This window comes from Primulina eburnea, chromosome 18, assembly GCF_022965805.1.
Source record: "Primulina eburnea isolate SZY01 chromosome 18, ASM2296580v1, whole genome shotgun sequence".
Classification (NCBI taxonomy): domain Eukaryota; kingdom Viridiplantae; phylum Streptophyta; class Magnoliopsida; order Lamiales; family Gesneriaceae; genus Primulina; species Primulina eburnea.
The window spans coordinates 4,329,917-4,343,380 of record NC_133118.1 but is presented as its reverse complement, the minus strand read 5'-3'; the positions used below and the strand labels follow the sequence as shown (position 1 = coordinate 4,343,380).

Sequence of the window (13,464 nt, the reverse complement as noted above, 5' to 3'; positions counted from 1 at the left end):
AAAATTCATGCTTAAAGATATAGATGCGAAACGAGCTAACGGGCCACTGAATGGCAAACTCAGTCCCATCTTCACAGTCTGCCTAATTTAAAAATAAAAAATAGGAAAAAAGGCTAAAAAATTTTAATAAAAAATTGATGACAACATTTGAAATGTTAAGAAAATGAAAAACAAACTTTAATCAACTAAAAAAAATTAATAAAAAATGCTAATAACATTTTAAATGCTAATAAAATGAAAAATAAACCTTAATCAAATTGTTCAACCAATATTCACACATTACAATAAAAAATAACTAGTTAAACAAAATATTTAGAAACTAAAAAAAAAATTATAGAATTAATTATTATTAAAATTATTCAAGGTAAGCTAAACAAAATTTAAATTATCTATCTCAACAAAAAATTAAAAATACAATTTTATATATAAAAAATTTAAAAATAAAATTTTATTTTGTCGGCCCCCCTCCCCTCCCCTCCCCACCCCACCTCAACCTAATCCGCAACCTAAACGGGCTCAACTCGTTTGATTCGTCTTCAAATGGGTTGAGATTTTGTCTACCAGCCCACCTAATTTTTATGGCGGGACGAGCCAATTCCACATATCAAATTCAGTTTGACAAATCTAGTTGGAGATGACATACGGGGTGATACAAAATGCTAGAATATATTACAAAATTCACAATGTAAACATGCATTGTACAATAAATGGTTGATGTTGATAAAGAGAAGAGAAACAAATTCTCACAAGATAAACGCTAGCCACTTTTATGCCGGTTTTTTTTTTTTGCTTCCAAAATTGAAGTACAAGAATAGGAACAACTAATAAGCCACAAACACTGCCCTTCAAACAGATTGCAGGCCTTCTGGGAGAGTGTGACAGCCCTTCTCTGGCGAGAAAAACTTGCGACAAGCATAATTTACAGCCGAATGGAATGCAGACGGGTTGTCTATGAAGACGAAATGACCAGCCTGGGTTTATATATAAGAATACCTCAATTATACGTGGAAGCTACATGGAAACAATCGGATTGCACAAAACCGAAGTGGCATTTGTTGTTGGAGTCATATTTTATATCTAAAGCAAGGGAAGCGGTGAGAGATACCTGAGGAACCCTTATGATCTCACACGGAACATCCTTCATTCTCTTGCGAGCATCTTGTGCTCCTTTGTAATTAGTCCAATCTTCGACACCGTATATGAATGTTGTCGGCACTTTCCATTCAGAAGCACTGCACCAAAGAGAGGCAACAGCTTCTTTATACACCTAAATGCTGACTCATTGTGTCTTCTCTTGGAGATGGTGAATGGAATGGTGCAAAATATACCCAAAAATTTCTTAAGAGTTGATAGCAAGTTGTGGTTTTTGAAGGTCATTATATTGATTAAACTATAAGCGAATGAATTATAAGTAACAAATGAATGTTACAACTTTTCGTGTTTCCTCAAATGAAGAAAGTGTCGTAAAAATTTGAAACATTTCCCACGGTGTAAGATCCTATAATTTCCTCACTCACATAAAACCAAAGAATGCAAGGAAGCAACTAACCAGTGTAAAAGAGGCATCCTAGCAAAAGCTCCAAAGGAGAATATATATTTTAAGCACAGCTCGCCACTAGCTTTCGCTGCCAGTGTATGATATACATAATCTATAAATGGACAAGAAAACTCAGATTAGAACAATTCAACAAAGTTATGGAAAGAAAGGTAATCACTAAGCTACCTGTAAGTAATCTGGATTCATCGTCAGTCAACACGTTTCCACTAGCATATGCACCAAACCGCGCACTAGTATATCTCCGTACCATATCTGGACCCCAAGGACCTAAACCCCTGCAGGATCATATAAAATCGAGTCCATATATGTTGTAAAATCACACCCAAATAATCATGATTTCAAACACTAAAAAGAGATCGATCGCTGCGCAGAATACTGAATGGAATACGACCCATTCACAAGGCATGGCTTGCGGTGTTGGATCATATCTATGAAGTAGAAAAGCAGGATATCCTTAAATTAACTATAAATAACCGAAGAACAAAATCAAGTAATCATTAGGCTGGAAAAGCATGCAAGACATTTAATTGCAAAAGCAGCAGTCGCAAACTCAAAAGAGTTGGGTATAATTTCAATTAAAACTGATAAAATTAGCAAGCTGGTTTAGAAAAAAGAAAACCCCAACTTTATGAGGTTCATCAAACCAATATCTGGCACGCGCATACAACAAACTCTGTAATACGGTGGAGGGACTAGGTGTAAATGTCGAAGTTATGAATAATGCAACAAACATGAACTCAGAGCAAGTATGACAAACAATATCATGTTTAAAAATAATAAAAAATAAATTAAAAGCAGTAGAGGTTGTTCCATTTAGCATATAGCTACAACAATGTTAGAAAGAGTAGATACCTTATAACCTTCTGAGGGGTAAAATTTGACTCCCATAGATGATTTAAGATTGCACCTTTCCACGTGGCCCTAAATTGCGTAAGCCACTCGGACCGATGTTCTGTTTCCGAGGTGAATCCAACAGGTCCTACTAAGATCAAGTGTTGAACATGCTCAGGATGCTGCAAAAGCATTGAAGAGCCATTAACAATGAAAAAGAATATCGCCGCTAACAATTTCTTTATCAATTACATGTTTATCATACAAAAAAAAAGGTTGAATACCTTGATTGCATATTTAGAGGCAACATAACCCCCAAAGGAATGCCCAAGTAAAATGAAGTTGCTGAGATTTTTCGCTTTACGCCATTCTTCAAATGAATCGATGAACCATGCCTCGGTTTCTGAACAACATTGTACAGAACATGTAAAACAGGGAACAAATCCTCCAACTTGAAAAATTATAATGATATACTCAGACAGGCTAGGTGGACACTAAAACAACGAACCTTCAGTGCTTTTACATGTGAACTCCGGCCTGCTTGATCCACCCCAGCTGTACACAAAAGGAGCAATAAAGATGAGCGAAATGCAAAACACTAATCCATAAGTTATTGTATTTCTTTAAGACTTATCATTCTTCTGATTATCCCCAATTCGGAATTTTGCACTCCTTTTTAGCTTACATTTGTTGGTCGTATGTTCTCCCAAGTCCCAAAAATAGGATATTTGTCAAACTTGGCGACCAAATATTATCCAATTTTATCAAACCAATGGATGATCAAATTATACAGATAGAATAAACAGGACCTACCCTAATTGATCAATTGCAATGACTTTAAAATGTTTGGCAAGCGCATCGAAATTACGGAAAAAAAAGCCTTGAGATGCACCATAACCATGCACCATCACGAGCGTCGGAGAACCCTCTTTGCTATCAAACGTGACCGTATTGATAAACCTTGGCTCATCGCTCGCCGACCGGAACCACCGGATTCTCGAACCCGGCGGCCCTGACCCGATGTTAACTAGTTCTTGCTCATAAGGAGTCCTACGAAATCAAAATCGTTTACGTTACTAAAACCTAAAAAATAACTCACACCGTAAAATACCAAAACCGAATTGTATCGAAAAAATTTACTTGACAATAGAGAGGAGCCGTTTTTCGGCGGCGATGATGTGATCGGTGGAAGTCGGTATCCAACGGAGAACTGCCGGCCATAGGGAACGCCTCTTCGCCGCAGCAGCCGCGGTGGCAGCGGCGGATGAACTTATACCCTCCGCCATTTCTGTGATGACAATTCGGACCTCCAACAACGAACGAAGCTCTCGGGGTCGAAAGATATTGAATTTTATCCGAAGTGTTGGCGGATGAACTGATTTGACGAAGAACCGTGCAATTTATATATACGAAGATCGAATAATTTCGTGGAAACTGAGAATCGAACGAGGAGAAGAGTCCACCAACGTAAGAGATGACGTTTCTTTTTCTTTTTTCCCCCCTTTTATTATGGGTCGAAGATCCGCAGACGTAAGTGAACTAATAAAAAAAATTTTAAAAAAAAACTAACAAAAATTTGCGTGAAACGATCTAACAAATCGTATTTTACGAGACAAATCTCTTATTTAGATCATCCATGAAAAAGTATTAATATTTATTTTAAGAGTATTACTTTTTATTATGAATATCAATAGTGTTGACTCATCTCACAAATAAAAATTCGTGAGGCCTCACAAAAGATATACTTTAAAAAAATATTATTTTTATGATAATAATAGATCGAATTAATCGATTTTATAAATAAAAATTCCTGAGACAATTTCACAGAAAATAGAGTCACTGATTCTGGTTTAACAAGAATTTGTATGAGACGATCTCACCGTCGTATTTTGTGAGACAGATCTCTTATTTGGGTCATCCATGAAAAACTATTACTTTTTATTGTGAATATCAATAGGGTTGACCCGTCTCACAGATAAAGATTTGTGAGACCGTATCACAAGAATCATACTCTGAAAAAATAATATTTTTATGATAATAATATATCGAATTAATCGATTTTATAAATAAAAATTTGTAAGACATTTTCATAAAACAGAGAGTTACTAACTCTGGTTTAGAAGATTCCAGAACCAGTTTAAAAATGCTGCAAAATCGATTTGGGTTCCATGGTAAAACAATTCGAATATGATGGTTAATTCGATCTTAGCGGACCACTTTTGTGTCTAATATTTATATTTTCATTTCATCATTTATTGTATGCAATTTAAAAAAAATTGTATTTTTAATTACTATTTCACTTGAAATATAAAATAATATTATATTAAAAATTACAAACATCATTTATTGTATATGATACCCCAGGGATGAACCCATCAAGATCCGGCCCAAACTCCATATCTAGGGGTGTGGGGGAAAGAGAGAAGACAAAACTAGAAGTAGAGGACAATTCTCATCACATGTTCCCCTGGATAGGGGTCGTGACATGGTGATGGAGGTGAGGGAGCCTGGGAGGAGGTGGGAGAAGTCACGAAGGGTTGAGTGCAGTGCTAGATTTCCTTCGCGGGACAGACGAGAAGGATCCGCATCCGGGAGTCGACTGAGGTCTCACCCGTCCCCTAGACGTGGTCCAGGCCCTCCATGGATAAATCAGGGGGTTGGGGAGCAGAAAGGGGAAGGTCGAGGTCAAGATGTCCTTCATGAGCCTGTCGAACCGAGGGGGGGAATGAATGAGGATAATCACCCTACGAGAGGAATGATTCATATGATCTCGGGCGGTGCTACCGATGGAGGCTATGGGCGAGCTCGGAAAGCACATGGGAGAATATTGGAGAACTTTGAGATATATAGTGGTGCAGACTTAGCACAAGACCCCGTCATCAGCTTTGGGCCGGAAGACCTCCGAGGCGTTGTGACTCCACATAACGATGTCTTGGTGGTGACGGCCACCATTGCCAATTATGATGTGGCAAGGATATTTATTGATAATGGAAGCTCCGTGAACGTCTTGTTCAAGAGCACGTTGGATCAAATGAAGGTGGAAGAATTTGAGTTTGAGCCGGTCTCCACCCGGCTGTATGGGTTTGGAGGACATGCTATCCCGCCGCTGGGTCAGATTACTCTTCCCTTATCTTTGGGACGTGACTCTCGGCGGGTGACAAAGATGATAACATTTACCGTAGTGAATATTCCCTCATCGTATAATGGAATCCTGGGGCAGCCAGCCTAAAAGGATTTTAGAGTCGTAGCTTCCACTTATCATCAGAAGCTTAAGTTTGTTGTGGGTAAAGGAGTTGGAGTCTTGTGCGGGGACTAAAAAGTCGCACGTCGTTGTTATGAAAGAATCGTGAAGGAAGAAGAAAAGAGAGGTCGCGAGCATTCGCATAGAAGCTTTCGCTCAGTCTTACAGTTGTAGAGTCATTCGCAGAAGCTTCTAAGTGGGTAACTTTGTCCTATGGAGATACAAGAGGAGCAGAGTTGGGGTGGAAGAGATGGGGTGGAAGAGAAATTTTATTTTCCTGCTAAGGCATCGCCTAGCAGAGGAGTAGAGTTGGGGTGGAAGAGAAATTTTATTTTCCTATTAATGCATCGCCTAGTAGAGGAGCAGCGTGTAGAAGAAAAATTTTATTTTCCTACTAAGGTATCACCTAGCAGAGGAGTTAGAGGGTAGGGATGTTGAATTTTTATTTTCCTGCTAAGGTATCACTTAGCAGAGAAGTTAGAGGGTGAGGAGGTTGAATTTTTATTTTCCTGCTAAGGAATCGCCTAGCAGAGGAGCAGAGTTGGGGTGGAAGAGAAATTTTATTTTCCTACTAAGGCATCGCCTAGTAGAGGAGCAGCGTGTAGAAGAAAATTTTTATTTTTCTGCTAAGGTATCACCTAGCAGAGGAGTTAGAGAGTGGGGATGTTGAATTTTTATTTTCCTGCTAAGGTATCACCTAGCAGAGGAGTTAGAGGGTGAGGAGGTTGAATTTTTATTTTACTGCTAAGGCATCGCCTAGCAGAGGAGCAGAGTTGGGGTGGAAGAGAAATTTTATTTTCCTACTAAGGCATCGCCTAGTAGAGGAGCAGCGTGTAGAAGAGAAATTTTATTTTCCTACTAAGGCATCGCCTAGTAGAGGAGCAGCGTGTAGAAGAAAATTTCTATTTTCCTGCTAAGGTATCACCTAGAAGAGGAGTTAAAGGGTGGGGATGTTGGATTTTTATTTTCCTGCTAAGGTATCACCTAGCAGAGGAGTTAGAGGGTGAGGAGGTTGAATTTTTATTTTCCTGCTAAGGTGTCACCTAGCAGAGGAGTTAGAGGGTGAGGAGGTTGAATTTTTATTTTCCTGCTAAGGTATCACCTAGCAGAGGAGTTAGGGGTGGGGAAGTTGAATTTTTATTTTCCTCCTAAGGTATCACCTAGCAGAGGAGTTAGAGGGTGGACGTGTTGAATATTTATTTTCCTGCTAAGGTCTCACCTAGCAGAGGAGTTAGAGGGGGGAGGTGTTGAATCTTTATTTTCCTGCTAGGGTATCACCTAGCAGAGGAGTTAGAGGGTGGAGGTGTTGAATCTTTATTTTCCTGCTAAAGTGTCACCTAGCAGAGGAGTTAGAGGGTGGAGGTGTTGAATATTTATTTTCCTGCTAGGGTATCACCTAGCAGAGGAGTTAGAGGGTGGAGGTGTTGAATCTTTATTTTCCTGCTAAGGTGTCACCTAGCAGAGGAGTTAGAGGGTGGAGGTGTTGTATATTTATTTTCCTGCTAGGATATCACCTAACAGAGGAGTTAGCGGGTGGAGGTGTTGAAAATTTATTATCCTGCTAGGGTATCACCTAGCAGAGGAGTTAGAGGGTGGAGGTGTTGAATCTTTATTTTCCTGCTAAGGTGTCACCTAGCAGAGGAGTTAGCGGGTGGAGGTGTTGAATATTTATTTTCCTGCTAGGGTATCACCTAGCAGAAGAGTTAGAAGGTGGAGGTGTTGAATCTTTATTTTCCTGCTAAGGTATCACCTAGCAGAGGAGTCAGAGGGTGGAGACGTTGAATCTTTATTTTCCTGCTAAGGTGTCATCTAGCAGAGGAGTTAGACGGTGGAGGTGTTGAATATCTATTTTCCTACTAGGGTATCACCTAGCAGAGGAGTGAGAGGGTGGAGACGTTGAATATTTATTTTCCTGCTAAGGTATCACCTAGCAGAGGAGTTAGAGGGTGGAGGTGTTGAATCTTTATTTTCCTGCTAAGGTATCACCTAGCAGAGGAGTCAGAGGGTGAAGACGTTGAATATTTATTTTCCTGTTATAACATCGCCTAGTAGAAGAGAAAGAGAGTTGGATATTTTATTAGCCCTGTGGTTTAATAACATCAAAGATAAACTCGTGAGAATCACTAAATTCGAATGCAAAATACTCGAAAGATAAGACCAAAAGAACGAGCGAGTGAGCAGCGCGCGCTGGGGCGTGCGGGCGTGGCGCGCTCGTGCGGGGCGAGAGGCGCGCCGGGCGAGCGTGTAGGTGGGACGAGGGGCGCGCTGGGCGAGTGCTTGTGCGGGCGAGGCGAGCAGATGGGCGTGCGCGGAAGAGGCGGGAGCGTGGCAGAGGGCGAGCTCGGCGAGGGGCGAGCACTCGGGCGAGCGTGGCACGGGTGAGCTTGCGGCAGGCATGCTGGCAGGTGTGTGGGGCGAGCGCGCGCTCGGGCGAGCAAGCGGCGTACGGCGCTCGGGAAAGCGTGGCACAGCGTGGGCGAGCACGCGGCGGGGGGCGAGGGCGAGCGTGGCACTTGCGAGCTTGCGGCAGGCGTGCTGGCAGGTGTGTTGGGCGAGCGGGCGCTTGGGCGGGCAGGCGTGCGATGGCAGGGGCGAACGGACGCGCGGGCGAGGGGCGAGCGTGCGCGCGCTGTCGGGGGCGAGGGCGAACGTGGCACGGGCGAGCTTGCGGAAGGCGCGCTGGCAAGGGCGAGAGTGCGCGCTGGCTCGGGCGGCTGGGCAAGACTCGGACGGCGGCAAGTTAGGCGATGGCTAGGGTGCGTTTGATGGTGACAGCGGGGTGATGATGAAGCTATGTAGGGGAGAAGTTAAATTTTTGTGGGAGAAATGAGAATGAAGGAGAATTTTTGTGATCCCCGTAATTTTCGCAGCGGTAAATATCGTTCATTAATGGCAAACGAAGTAGATTTTTCTAGTATGGTACGTCCTCATCGTCGATAAACCAAGAACAACACAATTAATCGAACTTTGATCCTACGATTCAGTTCGACTCGGGAGGGGGAGACTGGTGATACCCCAGGGATGAACCCATCAAGATCCGGCCCAAACTCCCGGCCCATATCTAAGGCCCGCAGGTGAATGGCCCATAACAAGCCCATGTATTCTCCTATAAATATCAGGTTCGAGCGTATGATTAAGAATTCAATATATTGCTTTTAGCAGCACCCTTAGCTGCTCCCCCCATATATCCTCAGTCACTGACTTGAGCGTCGGAGGGGCTACGCCAGGACACCCTCCTGGCCCCCTCTTAACGGTCTTTTTCTTGATTTCAGGCTCAGGGTCATCTTAAATCCCACGTCTGAACTAGTGACGCTCGTTGGGATCGGACCCTAAATTTCCCATGAGTATCAGTATATATGATCTTCAATTACTCTATCGTATTTTGAGAAGGCCGATTTGGATGTTACACTCGAACATTGAACTGCAAATATGTCTCTCACAATCGACGATAACATTATATATTGTCTCTATTTTTTTTCCACAATTGTAAAATTTCGAGGTTTTCCCAAATTTATAAACTTTGACTCAAAAGGAATTTTCAGTTCATTTGATGATCTCCCAATATTTTCTAAATTATATTTTTGTTTCTTTAATTTTTATGCAGAGTTGTACATACTTTAGTATTGTTTCACTTGTGCATATTGTTGGACAATTTTAATTTTTCGATGTTCGTTCTTCCTATCATTTTGAAACAGAATTCACCAAATGTTGGACTGTTCATCCACCAATATGGAACATGAACTGGGTTTACGTCATCGTCTATAATTCGATATTTACCAATAATAATTTTAACACACATAAATTATGTCTCAATTCTTTTAAAATAATTATCCTTAATTATCTTCAAATACCAATAATTAATATCGGATCATTACTGATGATATCCGGGTGAAGTGGGTATGAGATAGATGGGCAATCCCCCAGATAGTGTAGATAATTTTGTGTTTAGGAAATATGAGTAAGGATAATGGCTTCAGCTTAAAACCTGCAAACAAGGAAATAAACTCGTGAATGTGCGTCGGAAGGGTGTCCGGCGTGGCCACTCCGATGTTTAAGTCAGTAGGTTGAAGACGAAGAACACAAGAGATATATTTAAGTGCTTGATAATTCAAAATTTCAGAGTCCATAAATGAGAAGTATACATGTTATTTATAGGAGGAAATCCATCATTACCTTGTTTTCACTGACCACCTGCTAAATATGGCAAGTCGGCTGACCATACTTTCTGACGACTTATCTAACACACCAAATCCCTGTAGTTATGACAGATAAGATATTTCATGCTTATACACTAGAGTGTGACAAAGTTTCCAAGGTGGTCTGAGTAGAAAACTTTCCCAGGGACTTTGTATGAGGGCCCGGGCTCTTGATTGCCCGGGAATAAAATATTCTGGGCGTTCATATACCCGGCTGCTGAAGAAAATATCATGTATTTTGACTCTGATTTGGATTATCTATATAATATCACGGGTCATGAATGACCAGTACTCTTATGGGGGTATCACTTACCGTGCTCTTATGGGGTATCTATCACTTACAATTTTCTTTCTATATGTTGAATGGTCTTTCTTAGTTGAACATGTGAGATTCTATTGTAATTTACTATTACATTGTGTGAATAACGGCTGCTAAAATTTCAAATTAATTTAAATTAATTATTACCACATGCGATACTTCGAAAGGGGTCAAAAATCCCCTCACGGAGTATTCGAAAGGAATGTCACATTTAGCGAAAGTTAGACCCCGAGTTGGTTGCCACAATTTTTGTAAAATTTAAGTTGATTATTATTTTTTTAATTGTTTATAAATTTATATTTAAATTTTTTATCAAAAAAATTAACTTGATAAAAAAAATTGTTAGGATCGAGCGTTTAAAGTTTAGAGGAATAGAGAATAAAAATCTTGAAACTCTTTTCGAAATATTTGTGTTAGAGATGATTTTCAAACCGGATCAAAAGTTGTTAACCATAAAATCCTTTTTCTCGACCGTACAAATGCGTCTGGACTAGGGATGTAAATGAGCCGAGCCGAGCCGAACAGTATCAGGCTCGGGCTCGGCTCGTTCAATTATTTTCTCAGCTCGAGCTCGGCTCGGGCTCGTTACGAGCTTTTGGTTTCAAGCTCGGGCTCGGCTCGTTCGGAAGTTATGAAGCTCGGGCTCGGTTCGAGCTCGGCTCGAACATTTAGCGACGGCTTTTTGAAACACCGTCGCTGATTAAATCAGCGACGGTTTTTTAGCGACAAACCATCGCTCAATATTCAGTATAGTTTAGTTTCCTTTGTTAATCTGCTTCGTCAACATTGATATACCGAAATAAAATATAATAAAAAAAATATAGTGAAGCCCGTGTTTTTAAACATCCGAAGTAAAATATATTATTTTACTTCGCTTGTGTTATTACTGAAGTTATTGGTAATGTATTACTTCGTAATTTATTATTACCGAAGTAAAGCCTGCCGAAATAAAATCCGATTTTTCTACTAGTGAATATTGCCATAACATTCACATTTTTAATATAACTAGGTAAAGATACTTGCGACGCACGTGAAAATACATTTCTATTATCAATAATTGTTCTTAAAGAAATGAGATCAGAAGAGATTAATTTACAAAAAATTATATATTAATGATTTCATGCTATATTAGTCGATAGAAATGAGTAATACTATGTGCAACCAAATTTGTACAATAATTCTTACAATTCAAAAAAATCAATAGAAATTTCATTTATCAAAATCTCATGATAAATTAAATATAAAATCTCATTAGATAATAAAAAAATCTCACGATATAATTGTTGTAAATATCGCAGTACTATATATTAGTTGTACCTTTAGCATTATCCGTAGGAAATTCAATGTAATATAATTTATACTATATGTATTATAAAATGATTGCAAAAGATATTTGTTTTAAAAAATTTATGTGTTATAAATCTAAGGTTATTCTTGATTAGAAGGATTTCAAATCCATGGATTTCAATACATTCAAATGTATTTTTGTTATTTAGAGATGTAACATCATAAACTTCAAATCCACTCATTTCGTGTTTATATAGTAGTATTTCATGTTAGTTATGATATTGTTCAAGTCCACCAAATAATAATGTTATTTGAAATTTATTCTACTTTATATAAATAATAATATGTAAATAAGTAATGTGTAGATTCAAGATTTGATATATTGTTTCATTGTTAACAATAAAATTATAATTCTAATCCATAAATTTGAAATCAATTTATCCAAAGACAATCTAAATAAATTAATAATTGTTGAAAAACATATTAATAGTAAATATTATAATTCTGTATAAATTAGACATTGGAGAAAATATAATATAAAATTGATATCATAATAGGTATTATAATTAAATTTGAGAGAAGAAAAAGGTATAATACATAACGTTGACCACTTATTTTATCACGTGTTATTGATTTATGAAAAATAAAAATATAATATATTCTAAACCTTAAATTAAATTATTGCGTCAAATTTTTTCTTCTTTTATATTTTCAATTTATATTGCTTTCACGATTTTTTTTGTCATCAATTTTTCTTCTCTTTGAAATACAATATTCTCGCCATCTTTATTAGCAAATCTTATGAGAAGAAATGTATATTCTTCTCTATTTGATGCCTCTACAAATCTCCACACAATTAAGTGTTTTGTAGAAAAAAAATTTGTTTCATCAAGCAAATAAAATCAAAGAATTTTGTTATTTCAGTATTCTACAAATTATATTTATTTTTTGTAAATATTTTAACTTAATCTACAAGCAAATAAAATCAATGAATTTTGGTTATTATATCTTCTAGACAACTGACAAAATATGATTTAATTAATATTTTATTATATTTATAAAAAATGTTCAACTCTTTAATGATATAACATATGTATGCAATATGTTATTTAAATACAAAAATTCAAAATTAAGATAACATAATTTTTTTTATATTTCATACTATATTATTGAAAGTATTAAATTTGTATATATTAATTTTTTCTGAGAAACTTATTGCATATATAACTTATTCAAAAGATTATAGATTTACAAAATAAAACAAATCATATTCAATTTAATATTTTGTGAAAAATATATGTTCACTTCATCTACAAGCAAATAAAAACAAATAACTTTGATCTTAATTCACACTTTTATAATATGTATAGATTTTTAATTTTTAATTTATTATTATTTATCATACATAATTATTTTAATATTATAACTCATTAATTATCTCAAATTCGAGCTCACGATCTACCTAAACGAGCCGAGCTCGAACCCGAGCTCGTGAACCACTTAAACGAGCCGAGCTCGAGCTCGAGCTCACGAGCCAGCTAAACGAGCCGAGCTCAATTTTGAGCTCACAAACCTATTATCGAACATGTTAACTAGCTAACGAGCCGAACATCATTAATCTCAAGCTTGGCTCCACAAAATTGTCGAGCCCAAAATAAGGCTCGGGCTCGGCTCGATAAGCTTAACGAACGAGCCGAGATCCGAAAAACTCGCGAACAGCTCGACTCATTTACATCCCTAGTCGGGACCACTATAAATGGTTTTTCAAAGGGTGAAAAGTGCGGTTGGGTCTAGAGAAGAATATAATCAAGTCACTAGACTTTTAACAAAGCAATCCAGAAAAGCAATAAGTGTGGAAAAATAAATAACAAAGAGATTTTATGGAAGTTCAAAAGCTTAGTAAATCGGAAGTTGCAAAAACTTGTGTGAGACGGTCTCACGGGTCGTATTTTGTGAGACGGGTCTCTTATTTGGGTCATCCATAAAAAGTATTACTTTTTATGCTATGAGTATTACTTTTTATTGTGAATAT

At 38.0% G+C, this 13,464-nt stretch overlaps 1 protein-coding gene across 1 annotated transcript; it reads right to left on the bottom strand.

The window, feature by feature from the left end:
• Positions 1-647: 647 nt before the first annotated feature.
• On the bottom strand, positions 648-3,867 carry LOC140819689 (probable 1-acylglycerol-3-phosphate O-acyltransferase). Its single transcript, XM_073179867.1, has 9 exons — positions 3,530-3,867; positions 3,203-3,439; positions 2,898-2,944; positions 2,674-2,792; positions 2,411-2,571; positions 1,724-1,833; positions 1,550-1,649; positions 1,106-1,232; positions 648-971 (listed from the first exon to the last, which is right to left on the bottom strand). The coding sequence occupies exons 1-9, from the start codon at positions 3,673-3,675 to the stop codon at positions 846-848; spliced, it is 1,173 nt and encodes a 390-aa protein (XP_073035968.1). The 5' UTR covers positions 3,676-3,867; the 3' UTR covers positions 648-845.
• Between the last annotated feature and the right edge of the window lie 9,597 nt (positions 3,868-13,464).